The 25,327-nt window shown below is 44.8% G+C and overlaps 2 protein-coding genes across 30 annotated transcripts in view; one reads left to right on the top strand and one right to left on the bottom strand.

Annotated features, from left to right (window-relative positions):
- The window catches only part of RAD52 (RAD52 homolog, DNA repair protein), a 76,351-nt gene extending 66,719 nt beyond the window's left edge, over positions 1-9,632 (top strand). For 11 of the 14 annotated variants that reach the window (XM_059935048.1, XM_059935041.1, XM_059935046.1 and 8 more), the window contains 5 exons: positions 6,076-6,299; positions 6,439-6,584; positions 7,972-8,043; positions 8,343-8,606; positions 9,059-9,632. In XM_059935048.1, the coding sequence (XP_059791031.1) occupies positions 6,076-6,299; positions 6,439-6,584; positions 7,972-8,043; positions 8,343-8,606; positions 9,059-9,120 (768 nt within the window). In that variant the 3' untranslated portion in view covers positions 9,121-9,632. Of the gene's footprint in view, positions 1-6,075; positions 6,300-6,438; positions 6,585-7,971; positions 8,102-8,342; positions 8,607-9,058 lie in introns of those variants that run through there. The other 3 variants (XM_059935051.1, XM_059935054.1, XM_059935053.1) reach the window with 3 other exon arrangements.
- An 876-nt stretch (positions 9,633-10,508) lies between these two features.
- WNK1 (WNK lysine deficient protein kinase 1) overlaps positions 10,509-25,327 on the bottom strand; it is a 134,918-nt gene continuing 120,099 nt past the window's right edge. For all 16 annotated transcript variants that reach the window (XM_059935058.1, XM_059935057.1, XM_059935056.1 and 13 more), the window contains 6 exons: positions 24,387-24,460; positions 22,536-23,182; positions 21,755-21,954; positions 20,165-20,359; positions 13,835-14,022; positions 10,509-13,414 (listed from right to left, as the gene is read on the bottom strand). In XM_059935058.1, coding sequence (XP_059791041.1) covers positions 13,097-13,414; positions 13,835-14,022; positions 20,165-20,359; positions 21,755-21,954; positions 22,536-23,182; positions 24,387-24,460 — 1,622 coding nt within the window. In that variant the 3' untranslated portion in view covers positions 10,509-13,096. The remainder of the gene's footprint in view (positions 13,415-13,834; positions 14,023-20,164; positions 20,360-21,754; positions 21,955-22,535; positions 23,183-24,386; positions 24,461-25,327) is intronic.

A 25,327-nucleotide genomic window follows, 5' to 3' on the forward strand; every position in this document is an offset into this window, starting at 1 on the left:
CTTTTATTTAAAAATTGAGATATAATTGACATACAACATTACAGGCGTACCTTGTTTTATAGTGCTTCATTTCATTGCACTTCACAGATAATTGCATTTTTTACAAATTGAAGGTTTGTGGCAACTGCATTGTCAGGTGATGGTTGGCATTTTTTAGCAATAAATTATTTTTTGATTAAGGTATGTACATTGCTTTTTTTTTGACATAATGCTGTTGTGCACTTAACATACTAGAGTATAGTGTAAACACAACTGTTATATGCACTAAGAAACCAAAAAAATTGTGTGACTCGCTTTATTTCTATATTTGCTTTATTGTGGAGGTCTGGAACCAAACCTGCAATATCTTCAAGGTATGCCTGTATATTAGTTTCAGTTGTACAACATAATGATTCAGTATTTTTTTTTTTAAAATTTATTTATTTATTTATTTATTTATTTTTGGCTGTGTTGGGTCTTAGTTTCTGTGCGAGGGCTTTCTCTAGTTGCAGCAAGCGGGGGCCACTCTTCATCGCGGTGCGCGGGCCTCTCACTATCGCGGCCTCTCTTGTTGCGGAGCACGGGCTCCAGACGCGCAGGCTCAGTAGTTGTGGCTCACGGGCGTAGTTGCTCCGTGGCATGTGGGATCTTCCCGGACCAGGGCTCGAACCCGTGTCCCCTGCATTGGCAGGCAGATTCTCAACCACTGCACCACCAGGGAAGCCCCAGTATTTTTATATATTGCAAGATGATCACCACAATAAGTCTAGTTAACATCCATCACCACACATAGGTGAAGTTTTTTTTCTTATGATGAGAACTGTTAAGATCTATTCTTTTAGCAACATTCAAATATACAGTGCAGTGTTATTGACTATAGTCACTATGCTGTACATTACATCCCCAGAGCTTATTTATTTTATAACAGGACATTTGTACCTTTTGAGACCCTTCACCCATTTTGTCCACCCCCCACCCCTGGCAACCACCAGTCTATTCTCTTTATCTATGAGCTCAGTTTTTGTTTGTTTAGATTCCACATAGAAGTGAGATCATATGGTATTTATTTTTCTGTCTGAATTATTTCACTTAGCAAATTGTCCTCAAGATCCATCCATGTTGTTGCAGGTGGCAAGATTTTCTTCTTTATGCCTGAATAATGTTCCGTTACTACATTCTTTATCAGTGGACATTTAGGTTGCTTCAGTGTCTTGGTTGTTATAAATAATGGTGCAGTGAAAATGGGGGAGCATATCTTTCTGGGTTACTGTTTTTCTTTTCTTTGGATAAATACCCAGAAGTGACACTGCTGCATTATATGGTAGTTCTATTTTCAGTTTATTCAGGAAACTGTTTTCCATAGTTTTTCTCATACAGTCCCACCGGCAGTGCACAAGGGTTCCCTTTTCTCCACATTCTCACCAACACTTGTTGTCTCTTGTCTTTTTGATAATAGCCATTCTGACAGGTGTGAGGTGCTATCTTATTGTGGTTTTGATTTTCATTTCCCTGATGGTGAGTGATGTTGAGTATCTTTTATGTACCTGTTGGGCATCTGTATGTCTTCTTTGAAAGAATATCTATTCAGATCTTCTGCCCATTTTTTAATTGGATTGTTTTGTTTTGGTTTTGCTTTTGAGTTGTATGAGTTCTTTATATGTTTTAAATGTTAATGCTTTATCAGTTATATCATTTGCAAACTTTTTCTCCCATTCAGTAGGTTGCCTTTTCACTTTAATGGTTTCCTTTGCTGTCAGAAGCTATTTAGTTTGATATAGTCCCACTTGTTTATTTTTGCTTTTGTTGTCTTCGCTTTTTGGTGTCAAATACAAAAAAATTACCATCAAGGCCAATGTCAAGGAGCTTACTGCCTGTGTTTTCTTCTAGGAGTTTTATGGTTTCAGGTCTTTAATCCAACATTAATTTTTGTATATGGTGTAAGTGGTCCATTTTAATTCTTTTGCATGTGACTGTCCAGTTCTTTTGTTTTTGTTTAAATAAATTTATTTATTTATTTATTTTTGGCTGCATTGGGTCTCCGTTGCTGCACACAGGCTTTCTCTAGTTGCGGCGAGCGGGGGCTACTCTTCGTTGAAGTGCGCAGGCTTCTCATTGTGGTGGCTTCTCTTGTTGCGGAGCAGGGCCTCTAGGCACATGGGCTTCAGTAGTTGTGGCCCGCAGGCTCTAGAGCGCAGGCTCAGTAGTTGTGGCGCATGGGCTTAGTTGCTCTGCGGCAGGTGGGATCTTCCTGGACCAGGGCTCGAACCCGTGTCCCCTGCATTGGCAGGTGCATTCTTAACCACTGTGCCACCAGGGAAGTCCCTACTCTCCAGTTTCTTACAGTTTTGTTGAATAGACTGTCATTTCCCCATTGTATATTTTTGGCTCCTTTGTCATAAATTAATTGACCATGTATGCATGGGTTTATTTCTGGGCTCTCTATTCTGTTCCATTGATCTATGTCTGTTTTTGTGCCGATACCATTCTGTTAATTACTAGAGCTTTGTAAGGTAGTTTGAAATCAGGAGGTGTGATGCCTCCAGCTTTGTTCTTCTTTCTCGGGATTGCTTTGGTTATTCAGGGTCTTTTGTGGTTCCATACAAATTTTAGGATTGTTTGTTCTATTTGTGTGAAAAATGCCTTTGGAATTTTCATATGGATTGCACTGAATTTGTAGATTGCTTCGGGTATGGACATTTTTATAATATTGATTCTTGCAATTCATGAGTATGGAATATCTTTCCATTTATTTGTATCCACCTCTTTATCAGTGTCTTCTAGTTTTCTGAGTACAGGTCTTTCATCTCTTTGGTTAAATTATTCCTAGGTGTTTTATTCTTTTTGATGCAATTGTAAGTAGGATTGTTTTCTTAATTTCTCTTTCTGATAGTTCATTGTTGTACCGTCTTTGACTTTTGACATTTTGATTATAATATGCCTTGTTCTCTTTGGGCTCATCCTAGATGTAGTTCTTTGAGCTTCTTGAATTTAGACATCTTTTCTTTCCTCAGATTTTGGAAGTTTTTCACCAGTAATCTCTCTTCTCCTAAGACTTTTAAAATATGTAGCATGATAGTGCCCTTATAAGTCCTTTAAGCTCTCATTTTTCTTCATTCTTCTTTTTGCTTCTCTGAATAGATGATTTCAAATGACCTGTCTTCAAGTTGGCTGATTCTTTCTTCTGCCTGATCACATCTGCTTGTAGAATGCCTCTAGTGAATTTTTCAGCTCCAGAATTTGCTTGCTTCTTTGTTGTCATTTTTCTTTGTTGATATCTCATTTTGTATATACATCATCATTTTCCTGATTTCATTGAGTTGTCTATCTGTGATCTCCTAGTTCACTGAGCATCCTTGAGTTATTTTAGTTTCTTTGTCAGGCAGCTTATAGCTCTTCATTTCTTCAGGGTCAGTTTTTTTAGTTTCATTTTGTTCCTTTGACTGGGCCATGTCTCCCTGTTTCTTTATATGTGATCTTTTGCTGAGATCTGGGCATTTGAAAAAACAACCACCTCTCCCAGTCTTTCTGTACTGGCTTTGTGCAGGGGAAGATCTGTGACAGTCAGCCCGGCTGGAGGTTCTAGGACCTCTCAAGTCTTTTACAGTCTCCTCCTCCTTCTGGCATCTGACTGCAGAACTGCAGCTCTTATGTGCTGTGGCGCTCACCTCTTGTTTTTAGTGACTTTCAAACTCTGCTCCTGATTCTGTCAGCATTTCGTCAGGTGAGACAGAAACCAGTGCCTTGGGCAGCCTCCAGACAAGCCCCCGGAACTTCAGATGCACAGTCCACTCTTTCGTTTCCATCCAGAGGGAAGAGCCCCAGTGTGGGAGGTTTCCTCTGTTTGTACTGCTCTATGCCAGACAGGGGCAGGGGCATGGCCATGGGCAGGCAGGCATGCAGAATGCCGTGAACTTTGCTCCCTCCTTTGCTGGAATCTTGTCTTGGTTTTATGTTGGCCTGAGTGCTGTAGCCTCTCACCTGGCCACTGGGGTTCTTACAGAGGTATCTGGTCTGTGTACTGCTGTCAGCTTGGTATCTCTGTGAGAGAGACTTGGAGCTTCTGGTCTGCTGTGTGCTGACGTCACTCTCCATTTCTTTGTCACTTTTTTCTTTTAATGAATTTTTTAAACAAAGTGCAACCTATATATATAGAAAACTGCATACATCGTAATGGCACAGCCTGATTTCTAGAAATGAACACAGCTATTTACATCCCAGACAGGGAAACAGAATATTATCAGCACTCCAGGACTCCATTTTGCCCCCTCCCATTCACTACCTTGATTTTATCTTTTCAAAAGTAACTACTGTCCTGACTTTTTTATTCTGACTTCTAGTCTCAGATTTATTCCTGTTTTTGAACTTTATATAATGAGATTGTACAGTTTATGCTTTATAAAAAGTGACTGAAGTGTTAAAAAGTACATACAGACGTGCAGACAATGCACACATCGTAAATGTTCAGCTTGATGAGTTCTAAGACCAGACACACCCACATAACCAGCCTCTGAGTCACGGTGGAGCATCCCCATGTCCCAGAATGTCTCAATTGTGTGTCCCTTGCAGTTGCTGCCAACCCCTCCCCTTCTCATCATTACCGAGGAAAACCACTTTTGACGACATAGGTTAGTTTTGACTGTTCTGTACTTTTTGGGATCAAATAGTACGAACTGTTTTGTGTCTGGCTTTCATTCCACATGTGTGTGAGATTCATTCTTGTTGCATGTAGTAGCATTTTCACTGCGGTATCTTCTCTGTTGCATGAGTCTACCATAGTTGACTTTCCCACCCTGACTTGATAGACATTTGAGGTTTTCATAGCCTTTGGTTGTTTTGCATACAGGGCTGCTGTTAGCGTTCCTGTGCGCCTCTTGGTGCACATACTCACCCATTTACCTTGGGAACTACTGGGTCAGCTCAGAGGGCTGGGCATATGCCTAGTTTTAGTAGATTCTTCCAGTTTCCAGTACGGTTGTACAAACTCCCACTCCCACCTGGCAGTGTATGAGTTCCAATTATTCTATACATTCAATAGCACTTAGCATCGTCAGTCTTTTAAAATTTTTTCAGCGCTCATTTTTTCCCCCAGTTTCTTTTATTGTGGTAAAACATACATAACACAATGTACCGTCTTAGACATTGTAAGGGTACAGTTCAGGGGTACTAAATACATTCAGAATGTGGGATACTCATCACCACCATCCATCTCTGTAGCTCTTTTCTCTTCTAACTGAAACTCTAGACCCATTAAACATGATGCCAGCACCCCTCTCCACACAGCCCTGGGCACCATCTACTTTGTCTCTTTGGTCTGGCTACTCTAAGGGCCTCGTGTCAGTGGAGTCATCTCATGTCTGTCCTTTTGTGACTGGCCTGTTTCACTGAGCAGAATGTCCTCAAGGTTCATCCATGTCGTAGCATAAACCCATTTCTCTTTTTTTTGTTTCTTTTTTTTCCGGCAGTGCCATGTGGCTTGCAGGATGATCTCAGTTCCCTGGCCAGGGATTGAATGAACCTGGCCACAGCAATGAAAGCCCAGAATCCTAACCACTAGGCCACCAGGGTTTAACTTATTTACTTCTCAATATCAGTACGAAATTTCACAGTATAATTTTCATTTTCAGGTTATCTTTATGCAAAATGTAGTCCTCTCAATCCCTCATACTCCTTTATTCTATCAGCATCATATTATTAATTGAGAGAGAAGTTCTCCCAACTGAAAAATCTCTGGGTTTCTGTAGTGTGATGATGTGTGATCATTTCCATTAAAAAAAAAAAGTAGAGAGCATCAGATCCGGTTGCCAAGAAAAGATTCAAATTAGATTTTACAGAGCATTTACCCTAAATAAAAACTGAAGTATGATTCCTTCTTATCAAAACTTCATTAATACAGAATGGCATAGGTGGAAAATGAAATTGTTTTATTCCTCATATAATTAAAATGACTTGAACTTATGGATCCCTTGTCCCAGCTTCTTAGGACCTAGAAGGAATGATGGATAGAGGATTGTGAAATGCCATTTTTCAGGTATCTAGCTCCTTGAGGAAGGGGAAGAGCAGTTGGAAGAAGTTTTCTCCCCTTTTTTCCCTCATTAGCTGCCTCTTGAAGTGGACTTAACTAAAGCAAAGAGACAAGACTTTGAACCATCTGTGGAACAAGCCAGATATAGCAGCTGCCGACAGAACCTGGCTCTGGGACCCCCCAAACCACAGGAGGTGACGTCCCCTTGCAGACCAAGCCACCACGTTGTGATGCCGGGGACGAGGACAGCAGCTCCGAGTGTGGGCCGCGTGCCCTCCCCGCCCCTGCTCCTTCCCAGGTGTCTCCCCCCACCCACCCACTCCTGCCTTCACTTCAGAGCCAGCACACTGGCTGGCCTGTGTGCTCCCTTGGGAACTGTGTGTTGCTGCTCACCAGTTAACTCAGGAACTCACCTCCCTGTTGCTCTCCTGATGCAGAAGCCCGACCTCTGCTGCCACAGAGAGCGATGCCACGTACCAGCGGAAGCTCCGGCAGAGACAGCTGCAGCAGCGGTTCCGGGAGCAGATGGAGAAACAGCAGCAGGAACCCCCGTCTGGCCCACCTGCCGAGAAGCAGGGTCCTGGTGAGAGGACGGAGCGCGGGCTCTGGGGGCGACTCTGCTCCCCACCTCTGCAGCAGGTCGGGTCCGCGCACAGCACAGAGGCGGCCAAGGGCTCAAATCGTCACATCCTGCCTTGCGTTTCCCCGTGACTAAAGGAAGACACTGGTCTTTTGGGGGAAGGAGACGGGCCCTGATATAACCTGAAACTAGATGTCTCAGGGGACAGAGCTTTTTTTGGCCTCAGTTACTTTGGCCACGTGTACATGAGAAAGCCTTTCTGGGCTTTTTTTTTTTTTTTTTTTTAAATAAATTTATTTATTTAATTTTTGTTTGCATTGGGTCTTTGTTGCTGCACGTGGGCTTTCTCTAGTTATGGCGAGTGGGAGCTACTCTTCGTTGCAGTGTGCGGGCTCATTGCAGTGGCTTCTCTTGTTGTGGATCACGGGCTCTAGGTGCGTGGGCTTCAGTAGTTGTGGCTGGCGGGCTCTAGAGCGCAGGCTCAGTAGTTGTGGCGCACGGGCTTACCTGCTCCGCGGCATGTGGGATCTTCCCAGACCAGGGCTTGAACCCGTGTCCCCTCCAGTGGCAGGTGGATTCTTAACCACTGCGCCAGCAGGGAAGCCGCTGAGCTGTCTCTGAACATAAAGCAAAGTTGGGTTCGAAGAGAATGGGTTTTTGGCAATTCTTTATCCGTGAACTTTCATTTATTTCAGAGTCCAGGTTCAGTGGGAGTAGTAGATGCAGATTTTTTTGGAGTCTTTCTCAGAGACTAGAAACAAAGAAAGACCAAGTGGATTTTTGCCCAGCTTCTCCCTAAAAATTATGAAGAAGGTTCAGAGGACTTGCTTCATGTTTAGTTCTTTATAATTCCCCTCAGCACTGGCAGGCTGAGGTTAATGTAGGGGAAAAAAACCCAAAAAACTTACTGTGCTGGGTATGTTCTTAATAAGAATTATTACTCTAGGTCTTTACCTTCCAAACCATTGCGGAAGCTCTGGGGGTCAGAGGTGGAGGAGGCGTCATCTCCAGGACTTCCCCCACCCCGAATCACACAGTCATCATCTTGGTTTTACATATTCATTTCTGCTTAAGATTTTGTTTGTTTGAACAAGGGTTATAGCTTCAAATAGTAAAAACTGGACAAGACGGCTTATAATAACTCTTCCGTTTCTGCTGCTAAAGGAGAAACAAGCTTTTCAGGTTTTTTCCGCAGTTTGATGAGAAGAAAGACTATAGTATCGTCAGTCCTATTTTATATAGATCTGTAGGTAGGACCAGGATGCAGGGTCCCGAGTTCTACTGCTGGCCGGCCGTGCCGACGAGTGTAACCCCAGGCGGCTTTGCACGCACTTCCAAGGCCGCCCCCGGCCCAGCTTGGTTACGTGGTTTTGTCCTTTTTTCTCTGCAGCAGCGCTGCCACCAGTGCCACCTGCCGGAACTGCTGCTTCAGAGCCGCTCACCCAGATAGACGTGCTTCCAGGTCAGGAGGGCTAAAGGAATGACTTCAGTCCTAATCAGTAAATACCTATCAAGTGTCTGTAAGTTACTGTGCTGTATACTTTCCGTCGTCACAAATACATGTCAAAAGAGTCATAAATATCTTCATTTCCACTGGTTTTATAGAAAGTGCTGACTGATAGCACATAGGCAGCTCCTCTCCTGTCCTGACCCGAGAGAGGCTTTGGTGTACTTTCACGGGTCGGGGAAAGAGAAATTCCCAACGCCATCATATAGAGCTCTCATGATACAGCATTTCTCACGACCTGTTATTTTTTCCAGCACCTCGTTTGTTGATGCTGCATTTGATTGTGACCTCTGTCCTTGCAGACAGTCTTGAAATGTGGGACATGGCTCTAGATGCAGGGGACGATGTGGTCAAGCCCTTGTCTAAACCAGAACCACCACAGGCCCCTGCCACCTCTGTCCTGAAGAACGAGATGGAGACCTGGAACAGGACCCCACAGAGCCTTTGCCACCAGAATCCACAGGCAAAATCTGGACCCTGGCACCTTCAAACTTACCACCTTAACCAACACATAACAGGTAGCAAAGTGTTTTAGGAGCAGAAATGGAAGGGAGAACCTGGGTATAATCCTATGAATCTTAAAGAAAGAATGACATTCCATTTTAAGAAGTCAGAGGGGACTCATGCCAGAGCAGGAGCAGTCTAAGAAAATGCAGTGTAACTGGATTGAGAGTCTCAAGTCTTCCTTGGGGTCCTGACTTGAGGTGCAGCTCTTTCTAGCTGATAGTAGTGGGACATTGAAGCATGGCTGCATTAAGAGCTTTCCTGTTAAAAGCAGGCCTGTCATGATCTCTACTGCAGCTTGGTCCAGCGTTAATAGAGGGACCTGTCCCCCTCATAACAATTTTCATTCTTGGCCTTTAAAGTAGGACAGTTAACTAATACGATTCAAAAGTTATTAGCTGTCAGTCAGTTTACTCCTTATTTTTAAATCATGGCAGCTGTATGTGAAAAATTTTCTCTTCCATAGGAGACTGTGATTCACATGGGAAGAACCAGGACACGAAGAAAAGGAAATTGGATCCATCTTGACCAAGGCTCAGGTCACCTCACTGGATTCTGTCACAAAGGGACTTTCAAAAACTGCTTCTTGGTCATGAAATGACTCATCATTCCTAGGGAATGAGCTTTACCTCCAGGGATTTACCTTGCTTCATGCTCAACTTCGCCAGAGGATTTCACTATTGGAACGAACCTGACGCAGATCAAGCTGGGCAGGTTGGGAAGCCCTGCGGAGATTAAACAAACAAACAAACACCTTTTCTTTGGCTCTTCACTATTTATTCCTAAGCTTTTATGTTAATAAAGGTAGAAATTCTAGGAATCACAGCGGCCACCTTCCCCGTGCACCAGCCTCGACAGCGGCCTGCGGTATCTCACTCTGTGTGACCTCTGACCCCTTTCGCTGCCACTCATCTACAACAATCTGTCATTTATAGGCTCATTGTGAAACTACCTCCATTTTTTCCTAATAAGGAAATAAAATCTAAGACCAAAGAAAAGGCATTTTAAGAAAGCAAAATAAAATCCTACTTTGTAACAAAGTAACAGGCATACCTCTTTCTTTTTATCGCGCGCTTCGCAGATTTTTTTTTTTTAAACAAATTGAAGGCTTTTGGCAACCCGGTGTTGAGCATTTTCCCAACAGCATTTTAAAGTATATATTGTTTCAGGGACTTCCCTGGTGGTCCAGTGGCTAAGACTCCACACTCCCAAGGCAGGGGTCCCGGGTTCGATCCATGGCCAGGGAACTAGATCCTGCATGCCACAACCAAGACCCAGTGCAGCCAAGTAAATAAATATTCTTTAAAAATATATTCTTAAAAAAAAAGGTATATATTGTTTTAGATATAATGCTATTGCAGACATAACAGGCTATAGTGTAAACAACGTTTATATGTACTGGAAAACCACAAAAATCTGCGTGACATAAGCAGCTGTTTAGCTGTTTCGGATGTGCGATTATCACCCACCTTAACATAAATTCTTTTAGTGTTTGGATGTTTCATAATCCTTTCCCCCAACTAATGAGTGTGCAGTTTTACTTTTTAAGGGCATTTTGGGCTGGGCCTTGTACCCAGTCTTGAGTTTGTTGTTGGAGCACAGGCCCATCTGTGGGAAGGTGTGCCCCTAGGCCACCGCCACGCCTCTGGAAGATGAGCAGGGGGCTTTCCCTGACCTCCCTCCACCTCACCTGAGCTGCACAGCTTTGGGCATAGATTCATCTTCTGATTTTGATATCCTTACCATGGTCTTCAGAAAATATATCTTGCCTGTCTGCAGCATCTTAGTTCAGGTCAGAACTGCTGTTAAAAAAAAAAGGTCCTGGAGAAAGGAATCCAGTTATAAATTGCACACAAGTCAAATCAGAGCTAATGAGATCATGAAAAAGGCATGTGCTGAAAATGAAACCCCACAGCTCAAGAAAAGCAAGTTTGGTTTATTTCAATGGTTTCATCTACAAAGGTAACAAACGGAAGCAGAAAGCGCGACCCCCCGGGGGTTTATCCCAAACGCACGGGTTGACCGGCTACCGAGAATCCCCAAGGTTTGAATTTAGTTTTTTTTTTTAAAACAGTGTACATTGTTAAATAATGTAAGGAAAACATTTATAATTCAGAAAGAATTTTTTTAATGTGGAAAAAGATACTCAAAGTGTACTATTAACACAAAAATAATTTAAACAGTTCAGTAGCACTAGGTTCATTCCTCTAGGCTTCAGTTATTTCATCCACAGGAGGGGGAAAAAAATCAACAGTAAATAAAAGCAGTTCTTACTTTCCACGTGTGAGTGAAGAGATCTCAAAATGATTAAACCAAAGAAACAAAATAGTCACGTGCTGCACTCTGGCTCCTCTTTCCTCTGCTGCAAAGCCCTGCCTCCTTGCCCAGGGGTCCGTTCCCCTCTTCCTTGGCGCTTCTTGTTCTATCCTTACTCTTGTCATCTCCCGAGGATTATAAGCAGAGAAAAAGTAAGTAAACAGTTGCGAAGCAAAGCTTGGAACGCCTGCCCTTTTCATTTCTACCTTCCTAAAACCTTCAGCTCTCATCTGCGTCTTTGGGGTCTCGGCTAACTTAACAAAGAAAATGACCAACGGAGGACAGCACAGCCATCCAGGCTCTTCCTGTCAAGGGGATTCCTGGGATGTGCCATTGAGGTGGGTAAGAGGTTGGAAATAGGTCAGTTTCCCAGCTCAAGAGTCAAGACAAGAAGCACCCCAAAATTAAGAGTCCTGGCTTCTTTCCCCACCTTCTGGGAGAACAGAGATCCCAAACTCAGGCAGAGGACAGTATCTCCTGAAAGTTCTGAAAGTAACAGAACTGCCCATTACAACTAGGCACAGCACTAAATAATACTGGTTGGTTGCAGTTATTATTACTTCAGGGGAATATCTGTTTACAGAGAACGTGAGAATATCAGCTGTAATTCTAGAAATAAGGTGGCGCAAGAGATTATGATCCTGCAACCATTTGGACATTATATAGGAAGTTGGTAGGAATAAGCATTCTTTCCTACAATGCTTAATTCAGATGTGGGTCCACTTTCCACAAACTACAGTACCCCAAGCTGAGAAATACACGGTACATTTGCACCAAAAGGGAAGCAATCCAAATGATTTTTCTTAGAACAACTTTCTCCATCTGTGACATTTCACTGTCACATTTCCCAGCTTAAAAACTAGCGCCCCCCGTGCCCTTCCCTTTATATTCAGCCATTTCTTCCAGGTTTCCTCTGCTCAAGCCCAGCTCAGGTAAGTAAGGCTTATGGCAGCCACTGGACAAGCATCACCTATCTTCAAAACAAGTCTGTTCTCCCATCCTGTAGTCTTTCTTTTTCTTTCATCACTTATTGCACACCAGGCTCAATCTTGTAAATTGCCCGATTTTGTGACAACACCCCTCCTCACCTGTCCTGAAACAGAGTTTTCTGCTTTTAACCACTACTGTCAACTTCTCACCTGCTCATCTTACACCTGCTCTAGACAAAATTGTTAAATGACTTGAAAAAAAATACTCTTTCAATTTCCTTATTGCATAATCCACTGCTGGGTCACATGGACCCAAGGTTCCCTTCCATGTGCCCTGTGCTGACTGGGGTCTGATGAGCAGTTGGTGTTAACGGCAGAAGCGATAGAAGTCCAAGGCACTAAGACATCCAGCAAGCAATACTGGGAGAACAGAAGTATTCAAGTACAGTAATTTATACAATTTTACATTCACATTTATTTATCTAATACAATGCAAATACAAAGGAGAAAGTAAAGTCTCAATAGGTAAAGGACAGAGCTAGCTTTTTTCAACTTTTTAAACCTTTCATATTTTACTCTTTAAACTACTGTTGTCCAACAACATTTATATATCACAGTGTTTCCACATCAAAACTGATGGCAAAGTTACATGTCCGCAGGGAACTTAATTTTTTTTTTCCTAATGGCTAATGCTGCAGTCAAAGCTGCGAATATCATTTGCTTAAAGCACTAATGACCTATCGTAAGAAAGGGTTGAAACCTCAGTCCCCTGGTGTTTTCACTGGGTTCTAAAGATTGGCTGGGGTGGGGACAGGGTAGGAGAGAGCCCAATAGTTTAATTTTTTTGTCTTGCGGTTTATGTTCTTGAGGGGATAAGGGACTTGGGGTGGGTACCAAGATTAAGAGCCCCACTACTTGAGAACGCAGATGGGCTTTGCTTTTCCACTGAGCTCTCGAGAAGCTTTCTGATCAACACGATTCTTTCCGAGCGCTCACTGTTGGGGAGAGATAACAAAGCATACACAAGGAACCTGCTCTTTCTTTCCTTCTCATCCCACTCCAATAAATGGTGAAAGCAGAGGGAGATTCTCCACTCTGAGGGCTCTAAGCGGTATTAAACACATTCCTGTCTGGCAAGAAATAACCAGTTAAACGCAGCGCTAGTAGTTAGTATGTAGGCTACTTTCCCATCCCCCTCCCACCTGCCCCTCACCATTCCACCTCCTGTCCCCAAATCTACTCCGTTAACGCCTCTAGGTCTAAGTGGTCCTCAGGTTGGAACCTGGGGGGTTGCTGATGGACTTCTGCAAGTTGCTGATGTTGAAGTTCTGTAAGGAGGCAGTTCCCACAGGTTGGAACTGGCTAAGTGGCTGTGTTGCTGGGCCGCCCGTGCCGCTCCACTGCGTGCCAAAGGGGGGGGCTGGGAAACCGTACTGCTGTGGGGGGCACATGGGCTTGGGGAAGTGGCCTAGAGAGGTAGCTGATGCTGCAGAGATGGGGGCGGAGCCACCCAGGGTTGAGGTCATGGAGACGCACAGCTGACCAGGTGCGGAGAACTTCCTTGCCATGCCAGGGCCCTGAGGAGAGAACAACGCCGTGTGAAGCTGGTGTGGGTGTGAAACGGGTGGGACTGAGACAGAATTCCAGAAGCGGGCTGCTTTCATCTTGCAGGGGACAGTGAAAACAACACCCAGACAACCTTCCATCATAATTATTGGCTCTTTATATTTACCAAATACTTGTTCTGATTGGAGGTGGGTGGTGTCGTGTGTGTGTAGTTCAGAGTGTGAAAGGAAAAGGGAAGAAAAAACTGGGCTGACCATACAGAGCTCGGGATTCAGGGCAGGAAAACTAAAAGGGGACCTGGGTGATTTTTGTCTTGTTTTTAAAAAAGTGTTAAAACTCATGAGCTACTGAAGAAGGTCCCTGACACGAGCGAGACGCATGCTCAGTGATACTCTGATGGATCCGGAAAACGGCAGAAGGGGCAGACTGACCTCGTAGCTCATGTGTCCTTTGCTTCCTCTCCTGCCTGAGAGATTCATGGCGTCTCGGGCCCAGTTGTCCACCAGCTTGTGCAGGTCATCTGTGAACGTGCCCTTCCTGCTGGACGCCATGGCAGGAGGCTGAGCCTGGGCGGCCTGGCTGTTCACGGTCCCCCCAACGGTGTTCGTGCTGCTGGTCCCTAAAGTGAGAAGAAGCAACAGAGCACAACCATTAAAAGCGGCTTGGGTTGTAATTTCAGGGAGAGGAAAAACTTCCGAGGATGATGAATGGCAAACCACAGAATGGGGAGGATGAAGTGGGAAGCCATGCAAGAAAAGGAAGGTTCTAGGGTCTTATGTAGCCAAATGCTCTGGCATCACAGGGTAGTGAAAACAGGTTCTCTTCAGGAGCTCCAGACGAGGCTGAACAACTCCGGATGAGGGAAGGCACAGAGGGCGGGGACCTCCTCCTGCCCATTCTCATGGCATCCTGGAGCACGGACACTCGCTGCTGGGCCTCTATGCCCAGCGTCACCTGGGGGAGAGGAGGGCTGTGCAGTGTGGCCAGTGAGGCTGGCTGCTCTAGAATGCTGCAGAACAGGGCAAGAGAAGGGATCCCTGGAGCACTGGGCAGGGTTCATGGAGGAGTTAAAGGGAAGCAAAGACAAGCCCCAGGAAAGATGGGCTCCCAAACCACGTGGGGACCATCATGGTCTTCAGCCATTCTTTCACAGAAAGGGGCGACAAGAGAAAGCATGCTCTGGTCGGAAACCTTTTTCACCTGGACCCATAAACGTGACTTGCAAACGCAAACTTGCGAGAGTTAAGGCTTCAACGTCTCCCCATTTCCTTTGAGTAAAGAACCACGAGCGCTCAGGAGGAGGGCTCTCTACGGTGTGCCTGAGTCTTTCAGCTCCAGGAAGGCGTGGCTTCCCGAAGATGACCTCAGTTCCACTGCTTCAAGGCCTCTACAGCCCCCACTCCCCAGAAGAGCAAGCACTCTCATGCGCGCCCGGCTGAGGCAGGGGTGCGGAGGGGGAGGACGCTTTGGGGCTGTGATGAAGGAATTCTATTTCTACGGTTTGATGAGAAAGAAAGGAGTCTGTGTCCTGCCTGATTTCGGCTCTGCTGGAGGGCACACTGGCGATTATTCGAAGAGGCGAGTTTTAGGGAAGAGGAAAAGAAGAGTCACGTCTTGTGTTTTCCCGTCACCCCCCGCTTTCTTACCAGATCTCGCATTTGCTGCAGAATAAATGAAAGCTGCCGCGGTAGGCTGTGAGCCACCAGGACTTAAGATCCCCAAATACTGCCGGGGCTAGATATTTAAATGCATGCATCTTCCTGCTTTCAAGATCCAAGCGGCACCAGAGCACAGCAGCACACTGGAAGCAACTCCGCCATGTAGAAGCCCCCTGTAATCCACTGCTGCTCTTGAGGCCGGCTTGCACCCTGCCACCCGGGAATGGCACACCCGAGCACGCGCGTCCTAGAGGAACAGCTATTCTGAGGTGAAGCTGCAGAGTGCGAGGGGCATGTGCTTCTTATCACCAAGGCAAGACAACCCGGGACGACCGCACATGTTGTCAAGCTCACTCCCAGTGCCCGCCAGAGCCACGGGGGCTGCTACCACACACACCGTGTAAAGGGAAGCGTAAGCTCCCTGTGGAACAGGAGGCCCAGGTGCAAAGTGGAAAAGCACAGGAGACAGCGTTCCTTGAACAGCAGCAGTGAGACAGCGCTGGGGTGGGAAGTGCAGGCAGCGAGGATGGCGGTCGTGCTAATGGCGAGATCCCGAGAGCAAGCACATCACATGCATGAGGACCACCATCCTCCTTGAATGACAGCTGCTTCGCAAGCTTGATGGTGAGCGAGACGATGAAAACAAAACATAACCACAAGTGAGCAGAGCTGTCAAAAGCCAAATTCAGAAGCTTGCAGAGCTGAGCACTGCTGGCCACAAACTGCTGGCGCTAGAACCACACCCTCTGGTCTCATGCCCGTCGCCTCTGGCGCTGAGGCCCCTTTATGGCCTCATCTTGTTACACGACTCTGGATTCTGAACGTGGTGGGGCTTACGCCACGGGGGAGAGTCAGCCTCCCAGTTCACCTTCTCATTCTGGCTTCTGAAAACAGCTTTCCCATTAAAGAAGGACACAGACAAACACACACATCCCTTTCTGACCAGGAATGAACTCCCGGGAAGAGCTGACTTGGCTAATAAAACCCAGGAGAATGGGGAGTGCGTCTGGCCCGCTGTAGCAGTAAAGCGCTCAAGAGCACTGGTAAAGCGGGTATTTCTGAGGACGCTGCTTGCCTTCCCGAGAGGATACTGACTATCCTTTGAACCTTTTTCAGTTCTGCTGAAAGCTCTAAAAGTCGTGCATCCTTTACCACCAGAAATTCACTTTCTGACGTTCTCCTGCCGTAATACATGCCCCCGGCCCATGCCCGCCCCACCGCGGGATCCTGGTAACAACGCCTCCTATGAGGCACAGCGCGCTGCCAGTCGCCCCAGCACAGGGTTTTCTGCGGGGGCCTCTCGGCGGCTGCCGGGCTGCTGAACTGCCCTCGCTCTCACGAGAAGCCTCCTGTCTACACAGGGGGCCCCGGCCCGCAGCAGCCCGGCAGCCGCTCCCACTGCGATGTGAGGGCCCGGGCTCTCGCAGGCCGCGACCCCGGCTGAATCCCCGTGGGCGCACAGCGGCGGGCGCACGTTTCTGACTACAGGACTCTCTCCTGAGGAGCCAGGCCTCCCCGAGGCCCCTAAGCACATCCGCAGGCGCCTCCACCCACAGCTGTCACAGAAACGGGGCACGGGGCCGTCACTGAGAGCACTATGAGGCGACCCTGAATCTGGAAGGACAGCCAGTGGCAGCAACTGAGCATGTTAAAGACGACACCAGAAAAGGGTGCAGGACTAGCCGGACGGGAGCTGGGAGTCCGAGAGTCGTGAGGCTTCGGGATTCAAAGAACTCAAGGGCAACAGGCTTTGCAATCAAGGGCCGGGAGTAACAGAAAGAAAGGATAATTACTACAGAGCTGGTTGCAAGGACAGACTTTTTTCACCATCTTCCCTGAAGCACAAAGAGAGAGCAATGTGTTAAAGATAAGGAAACATCAGTGTGTAAAATATTTAGAATCTCCAAACAGCACACAAAGTCCCAGCAAGAGAGAGCAGGAGGGGAGACAGACTGGAGGGACCCGGGAGCCCTGCCACAGATGCCATTCTGTATGATGGACCCTCCTGGCTGTTGGTTCCCGGCTGGCAGAAGTGAGTTTCCACACCCAGTCTCTGTACCTAGAAGAGCGATGCCCTGCACCAAGGTTCGGGATGGGGAGGAACCCCAGTCTCTCTCTCTGGGTCTCACTGCTTGAATTTCAAACACCCAAGCAGTCTCTCCACCGACCCTGTCCCCCGCTCCTGCTTCTCTTGCTGGGTTGTTAACAAAGCACTCAATTAAATGCATTAACAATTCTACCACAGGAGGCTGACAGATGGTACCATTGTTACAGTTTTAATTTAAATTGGCTAATACTATATTTCCACATCTTAGACATACAATACTAACCCTTTCCCTCCTAGAAAAATCTTTAAAAATATGTGGAAAAAAAAAATGTGGAAAACAAGCAACTTTTGAACATAAATAAAGCATTAAGCCAAGCCGTGCTTCCAAACCATTATCTATTTTGAAAGTATAGAGTAAAGCATCGGAGACTAGTTAAGACCCCATGCCTGTGAGCCCCGGATCTCTTTCCATATTTGCTTTTTTTTTTTTTTTTTTTTTTTTGGCCTCGCTGCGCAGCTTCCAGGATGGGATCTTAGTTCCCTGACCAGGGATTGAACCTGGGGCCACGGCAGTGAAATCGCCGAGTCCTAACCATGGGCCCTCCATATTTGCTTTAAACCTGCCTCTTGTGATTTGTTCATCAAGGCTTACGTGATGTACACTGACATGCCTTCAACAGAGTTAGGGCCTCTCATTTTAAGACCCAAAAGGAAGTGATAAAATTTAATACTTCTAACCACTTTCACCTGAACAACAGTGTAATACCACCTACCTTTAAGAGTGTGATGAGAATTTACTGAATTAATTAATCTGAAGTGGTACCTGTCACACTACACTTCCTTCACAAAAAAGCCTTGGTTCTCTTTCTTCCCTCTTAGACATTTCAGGCTACATAACACAGGCCTGACACATCACATTTTACTTCAAAACACTTGTCTCCTACTGTTAATGTCTTTTCCTCTTTCTAGCTGGACATATAAATTAAATGCTTACTTAAGTGTCAAGGAGCTAATATTCTTGGTCCATCCTAGCCTTGCCAGAAAAGCTATTGATCTCAGTGCTCAAAAACCTACCAAATTGGGTAAGCCTTCCACCTCCCTCTTTGTTAAACAGCCCTAGACCAGTGCCCAAGGACCTGTGAACCATACTCAGAAACAACGATGGTCCGAGCACATGCATTTAAAAAGCACTTCAATAAACCACATCAGAAGTTTGAGGCCTTAGCAGAGATCTTTACCCGAGCTCTAACAAAGGTTTTCTACTTGAGCCTTATTTTTGTTTAAAAAATTTTTACTTCAACATACGTTTACCGACTACCTGCTATGTGCCAGGTAGGTGTGGTTTAATCAGAGAGAAATAATGTCTTGTGCATGGGATCTTATCTGATTTGTGTAGGACCACCTTCATTCCACACATGGGGAGATGGGCTGGAGAGGCTGGGTGACTTGCTATTGTGCCTTGTTTGGGGGAAGAAAGCTGAGAAATCCCAGCATTCTTGTTAAAAAGCCCATTTTTGCTTGCATGTGCTGGCCCTTCGGTCTTTAGTAAGCCTTATAAGAAGAACTACACTGAAACCCTTTCTGAAATTCTGATTTTATGGAGTTACAGGGTAGTGGTGGTGAAAACATCCAATGAAGAGATTCTAGCATCTTTTCAATTGATAGATGGTTACGCTTAATTGAGGGGGAAAAAAAAAAAGATTCCGACCTACTCTGAAGAAGAAGAGAAAAATAGGGTGTAACTTTTCCCGGTACCAGTGGCCAAGATGCTTTCTGTGGCTTCTAACGCCACAGCCGGAGGCAGTGCTGAGCAGGGCTGTGAGCCCAGGCTTCGCATGCTGAGCGACCCCGTGCCCTCTGTCGTGGGCCTAGGAAGAGGCAATTCTTCCAGAAACTTATTTTGACGTTCACAGAAAGCTATTGTTATTTCTACATCTTTTATCATAATTAACAGAGACCCAAACTTCTGAGGGTAATAGTAGTTCAGCCAAGACAAATGCACATGGACTGCGTGAAAGAACAGATCCAAGCGGCAGAAACACAAGGACAAGGAAGGAGTAAAGGTGTTACACACAAAGAGCCAAGCAGGGCGTACTCAGAAATCGGGTCCTCCTGCCACCAGGTTTGAACGTCACCTGCTCAGACGCACAGTTAAACTTCGCACAGCCTGTGAGAGGGGAAGAACGGGGAAGAACGGGGAGAGAAGAGACAGAACACAGCTACGAGACGTTAGAACCCGAGGCTGGAGAGTGAGATGCGCTAGGACAGCACACAGAGGAACGAGCTTCCAGGACAGGCCCGGACGTGGGGCAGGAGGGTCAGGCCGCAGTCCCGCCACCTGCCCAGACCGAGCGCCTCCCCCAAGTACACTCATCCTGCTGGGAGGCGGCCTAACGCCTAACTTCTGTGGCGCTGTGGCGAAAGCACCTACTTCACTATCTAGATTCCTGATTTCACTCTTCTCCACCCACATGCCCAACTCTTTTCAGCTTCTGTTCTAATGTTACCAGAAGGTCTTTCCTCTACAGAAATGTTCTGAGTGATCATTTTATTAAACATTTGCTTATTAACCTATATTAGGGGAGTAGATTGTAGGTAAAAACTTGAATGGACTTGAATTCATTTTAGTATGTGTCTCTCATACTTAGAAATTTTAAAAGTCTACACTGGCTAATCAAATGCCTTAACTTTCAGAAATGGCTGAAACTCCTTAGAATGTGGTCCAGGAAATCCCAGTCTAGTATTAAAGCATAAGCTCCAAATCCCAAAGGAGTCATTCATTTCACTGAGGCTTCACAGGGGCACAGATGTCACTTTTTACTGTAGTCCCTTGAAAAAACCTATTTCCACCCGACGGGAGCAGTGACCCCCACCTCATCTAGTCGTCACCCACTCCTCTTACAGCCCAAGGAGCCATGTGGGTACCATGCGGCTGGTTCCTGGTCAGCTGCTCCTCCAACCCACCTGAACAGGTTCCTCACCAGGCTTTTGTCCCACATATGGCAATATCTCCATTTTAATGTTCTTGGAAGATGCTGGCTGCTTTGATTTCTTACCTTGACCTGGAGCAGAAAGGCTTGGTACTGAAATGGCACCATCACTGGTGAAGGCTGAATACAGGTTGTCACTGGAGGGAGATGGCTTAAGGGGCTGTAACAGCTGATTCTGCCCCGTCTCTGGGATGTTGCCAGGAGCGGGGAGGGTCTGCTGGGGGTGCAAGACTGAAGCTGCACTCTGGCCAGACAGGTTACCTGCCAAAAGACACAGCGGCATGAGGGAACGTGCACAGCCTTCCAACCGCACCTGACAGGCACTGTTTTTCCTCCAATGTGTCCCACTGAGCGATTAATAATGGGCCAAAAACTACAGGAGATCAAAGAGCAAGGGTCTCACTGACAGGAGGGGAAGTGAGACGTAGCAGGAGACTCAACAGGCAACAGGGCTACAGGACCCCAGCCCTGAAGATGCTGAGCCGTCGACAACCTGGATGATTCCAAGTCTGAGCTGAGTAAGAAAGACTAGCACGGGCAGTGGGCATGAGAGAATTCCATTTTGCAATCTCAGCATTGCCTTTTTTACCCTCTTATAAACACTGAGTTGGATCATGAAACAAATTGGTTCCAGAGACAGTCTCTGCTTAGTCTTTCTGTACATGTGTCAGATCAAGTACAAAAGAGGTGTCAAAAATGACGTAGGGATTAGAGAGTAATGCATATTTAAAATTATTCTTAAAAGGTGGCTTCCCATCATTAGCCAGGTGGCCTGAAATGGACTCACTTCTCTCTTCCTTAGCAGCTAGTGGACTAGGCGTCCACGCAAAAAGAAGGTCGAAACTGGGCTCAGAACCTAAATTAGCGGCTACTGCTTATAATCACGTCTCCTAATGAACTGGTTCTCGTGTGCTAGAGAAAAGGTTTGGGTCTCTGAAAGCTTCCAGAGAATGGAAAGCTGTTAAGTTTACAACTGCTTTCCAACACATTTATATTAGAACTGAAGAGCAAGTATGAGGTATAAACTTATTTTAGCTGCTTTTACTTTTCAACTAGTTATCTGTTAACATTACCATAATTTCACCAAAGGGTAAAAACTCGTTATCATAATAAAAAATAGGCAAACTACAATTCATTTCCAGAGATTATGATTTAACTATTTTTTTTATTATAAACACTAGCAAGTTCTTTATCCCAATATAGATAAATAAAACAAAAACTTTAGCCAAGGAAATTATCATATGACATACCCAAAATACCTATATGAAATTTACATTCATCCCAGTTGTAATTATGACCAATTCATTCATTAAAAAGGAAGAATCTACCTGGACTTTACTAAACAGAGAACAATGTATTTTCTCTCAACTGCCTACGAGCTTGGTGAAATGTGAGCTCCATGAGTTAGCAGGCAAAGCTAAGTGTTTTATCCTCAACAACGACTATAAACGGAGGCAATATGGATTACAAAGGAATAGGTCATAGCACTGACCTGTCTTCCATAAACTTAAAAGACGTTCTATAAATATGGGGAGTAGACAAGGCAAGGAAGCAAGCATATTAGGAAAGTCAAACGCCTTCGAAATTTAACAAATGTTCCGTAGGTTACATGCACGTTTGGAGACAAAAACAAATGATGGGACAGCCATGGCTGACCTGGTCCAGGGCTTTTATTCCCCAAGGAGCTGCTGCGACTAGACTTGCTGCCTTTGCTTTTGGTGGGTCGCCTTCTTCTCCCTGCAAGGGGGGCAGCTGGGGGAATGATGACGGCAGGAGGAACCTTGCCCAGTTTGGTATACAAAGATTCAATTTCATGCTTCTGGCGACTCTGCAGGTCTTGAATCTCTTTAAGATGTCTATGAAAGATAACCAAGCATAATTCAAAAATAGTATAACCACCTTCGTTCAAACAAGAATTAACAACATTATTTAACCTCCATTCATATTTACTCATCAATGAATCCTTCCCCCAAATGTACTGAATCTAATTGCTATCACCTTGCGATTCTAGTGTGTCAGCTCCTCTTGCTGGCCTCCATTACCCAAGCCAAATTCCAGCAAGCTCCTAGCCAACCACAAATGGTTGGTGATGTGTTAGGAGAAAGAGATTTCCTGACTTGGAAGCTCTACACAGGAATACTGAACTTGCGAATCGGACCCAGTTCTTCAAATGTGACCAAGAAAACCTGCTATCGTAATCTATATCCCAGTGCCATTACCAGATTCACCTGGTAGACCAATAACAGCTAAGATGAGGTTCACAACGCAAAAGAGCCACTGACAACAATAACACGCTAAGAGTAATGCCAAGGTGCTGAAGCAGTTCTGTAAGAACTACACTCAGACAGCCAGCTCTTGTACACCGCCCCCTCTAGCTCTGGGAGCCGGCCCTCCATACAGCTCTGCCGGTACCCTTTCACAGGAGAAACGCACGTACTTTTCCCGTAGCCGCCGCAGCTCTAACTTCAAGTCCTCATCCTCAATATCTGATTCATTGTCGCTGCTCATGTAAGAGGAGTTGAAGGAATGACTCAGGCCCTGGACAGGGAGGCTCTTTGAGCTCAGCTGCGGGGAGTGCGGACTCCCTGAGCCATCGTCCACATCCCGACCGAGGAAGGCAGCCTCCAGGTCAGAGGACGGCCCGTTCAGATGTGAAGCCTCTGACAGTTCGGGCTTCTCTTTCTTTGGTATCACAGCAGGAAGAACATCATGTCCCAAATCTAGAAAAGGAGGAGATACCACTGGTCCCTCCTTCTTTGCCTCAGTTATCTCGTCTTCGGTTCTTGAAACGGAGAAACGACCGACTTTGCTTGCTGTAGTTGTCACCTGAAAACGTCCAACCTTGGAAGGCTGCCCAGTTTCTGACGTTGCTTCTGAGGCAGGAGTTTTACGGGCGCTATCCAGCATATCTGAAGAGACGCCACGGACGGCTATTCCATTGGGCTCTGGCTTCACCAGGGTACTCTCTGGACTACTGCTTGATAGCACTGAGGACTCTGAAGTACTGGATTCAAAATGAACAGACTTTACATCTTCTGACTTATTTTTACCCTCTTTCTGGGGATCATCCACTGCAACTGAAACCTGATGGAAGAGACCAAAAGTGAATCACTTTATTTCCCAGTCTGAGTAGGCTGATTGTTTACATAGCCCCTCCATCTCTGACTGTGAAAATAAACTGAATACCATTCACTGTAGAGCATGACATATCTATACTGAGATGTACAGATTAGATGTAGATTCTGAGCAGCTGGCTAAGCTAACTAAGTAAATTATCTACTTTCACATCTCACGTTGTGCACAGGACTCAGATTACATCTTAATGAAAATATCAATAACAACAGGTCATGGAATACTGAAGGTTGCTTGTGAACAAGAAAAACTACAAAGATTAAATCTAATAAATGTTAAATGCCAGCTAAGCTTCAAGAATCAGCACAACTAGCTGGTGCTAAAAGAAGGATCTAGATTGTTGTCCTAGTTCGACAATGTATTATAAATACAAACTCAGGGTGGCGACAAACTCTGAGAACCTCAGTTTACAAATGAGAAAAATATGACCTAATATCCCCAACTTCAAGTGCTATCATGAGAATAATTAGAAAGCAGGTGTGAAAACAGAAAAAAGAAAAAAAAAAAAGATTTTCAAAGCTTGTATGGCCCTATGTACTAAGCCAGAAAATGTTCACTTGTTTCCCAACTGGGAAAATACAATTAGATGGTATTATTTGATGATGACTCAGTATTTTCACTTTGGAAATTAATCCTAAGAAAATTATCCTAAACATGGAAAATGTTTTTATATACAAAGATGTTCACTGTTACTTTACTTACTATGTTGGAAAAATTAGAAACAACCTAATGACTGAAAATAGGAAAATGGTTAGATAAACCTACTACTAGATGGGAAAAAGCTACAAAGTGTCAATATCATTCAGAGGAGAAGCAGGGCCAATTTTAGATACACACATGTACAGAGCAAAAGGAATAGAAAGAAACACACCCCAAAAAGTAATCCCAGGGGTTGGGTGGAAGGATGGGCAGACATTGTGACTATCTACTGTTTCTCTACTGTTCTAAATATTCTTTATTTTCTTTAATTAGCATGTATTATTTTTAAGAGGGGAAAATGATAAAGAGCTAAAAAGTGCTTTATATAAAAGAAATATATCATTGATGGCAATTAGGTCCCAAAACGTAGATAATAATTTTATTATATACACACTCCCCCCAAATTGGGAATCCCTTTTTTATTATATACACAATCCCCCAGCAGTGACTGTCTTACCTGAAATCGCCCCATCTTAAAAACACCAGTTCCTGAAGTGGGTGCTAGGATAGGACCTTCTGTGACTTGAGACACTGAAACAAGTACATGGAGGAGGAAAAGAACTTAAATCAGCATCTCTTTTTAGTTGGCTTCTTTTTGCTTCAGCCAGAAACACAGCAAAATGAGACTACGTATCAGAAGAAGAAAGTTGTTACAGGCAAGGGAGACTTCCTTACCTCCCTTTCCCTGACCCTGTCCAACAAGGGGAAACAGTTACTGTTTGCTTTCCTACTAGACACCTTGAGTGTGAAAGACTGTATCGTTGTGAAACCCTCTACCTTCCCTTGTATACGCGCACAGAGGACATGGCACTGTTTGGAGGAATAAAAGTCACACAGCAACAAGGCGGCTTCACGGCGTAACTCAAACATGAAGAGATACTATAAAAACTAAGGCTAACAGGCAATGACACCACAATTTCATCCTATAATTCAAAGACAGAAATAAATGAAGCGAACAATAAGATTTTACCTAGGATACTAAAGACCCACTTTTAAATGAAAACCAGCTATGGCAAACTGGTTTAGGCAACACTTAAGCAAAATCCTAGAACAGGAGAGTGTTAAGTGGCAGAATCACTGGTAAGTAGTTTTGAGCAACTTTAAAGCCACCGAGGTCCTCCTCTTCAGGGACAATCACTTGTTTGAGTTTCTTTCTAGAGATAATTAATATATACTAGCATTTTCTTTATTTTATACAACTAGTAGAATATTGATTTTGATATTTTCATTTAATGATGTAACTTAGAGATCTTTCCATATCAGTCTCATTCTTTTTAATGGCTGCATAGTGTTGTAGTGTATGTATATGTTATATACATATGAAAAATTTTAAAATGTACCGTATTTTATCCAGTCTTCAACTGATGGAAATTTAACTTATTCCGAACTTCCTGTTAC

The sequence above is a fragment of the Balaenoptera ricei genome, chromosome 10 (assembly GCF_028023285.1).
Source record: "Balaenoptera ricei isolate mBalRic1 chromosome 10, mBalRic1.hap2, whole genome shotgun sequence".
NCBI classification, from domain to species: domain Eukaryota; kingdom Metazoa; phylum Chordata; class Mammalia; order Artiodactyla; family Balaenopteridae; genus Balaenoptera; species Balaenoptera ricei.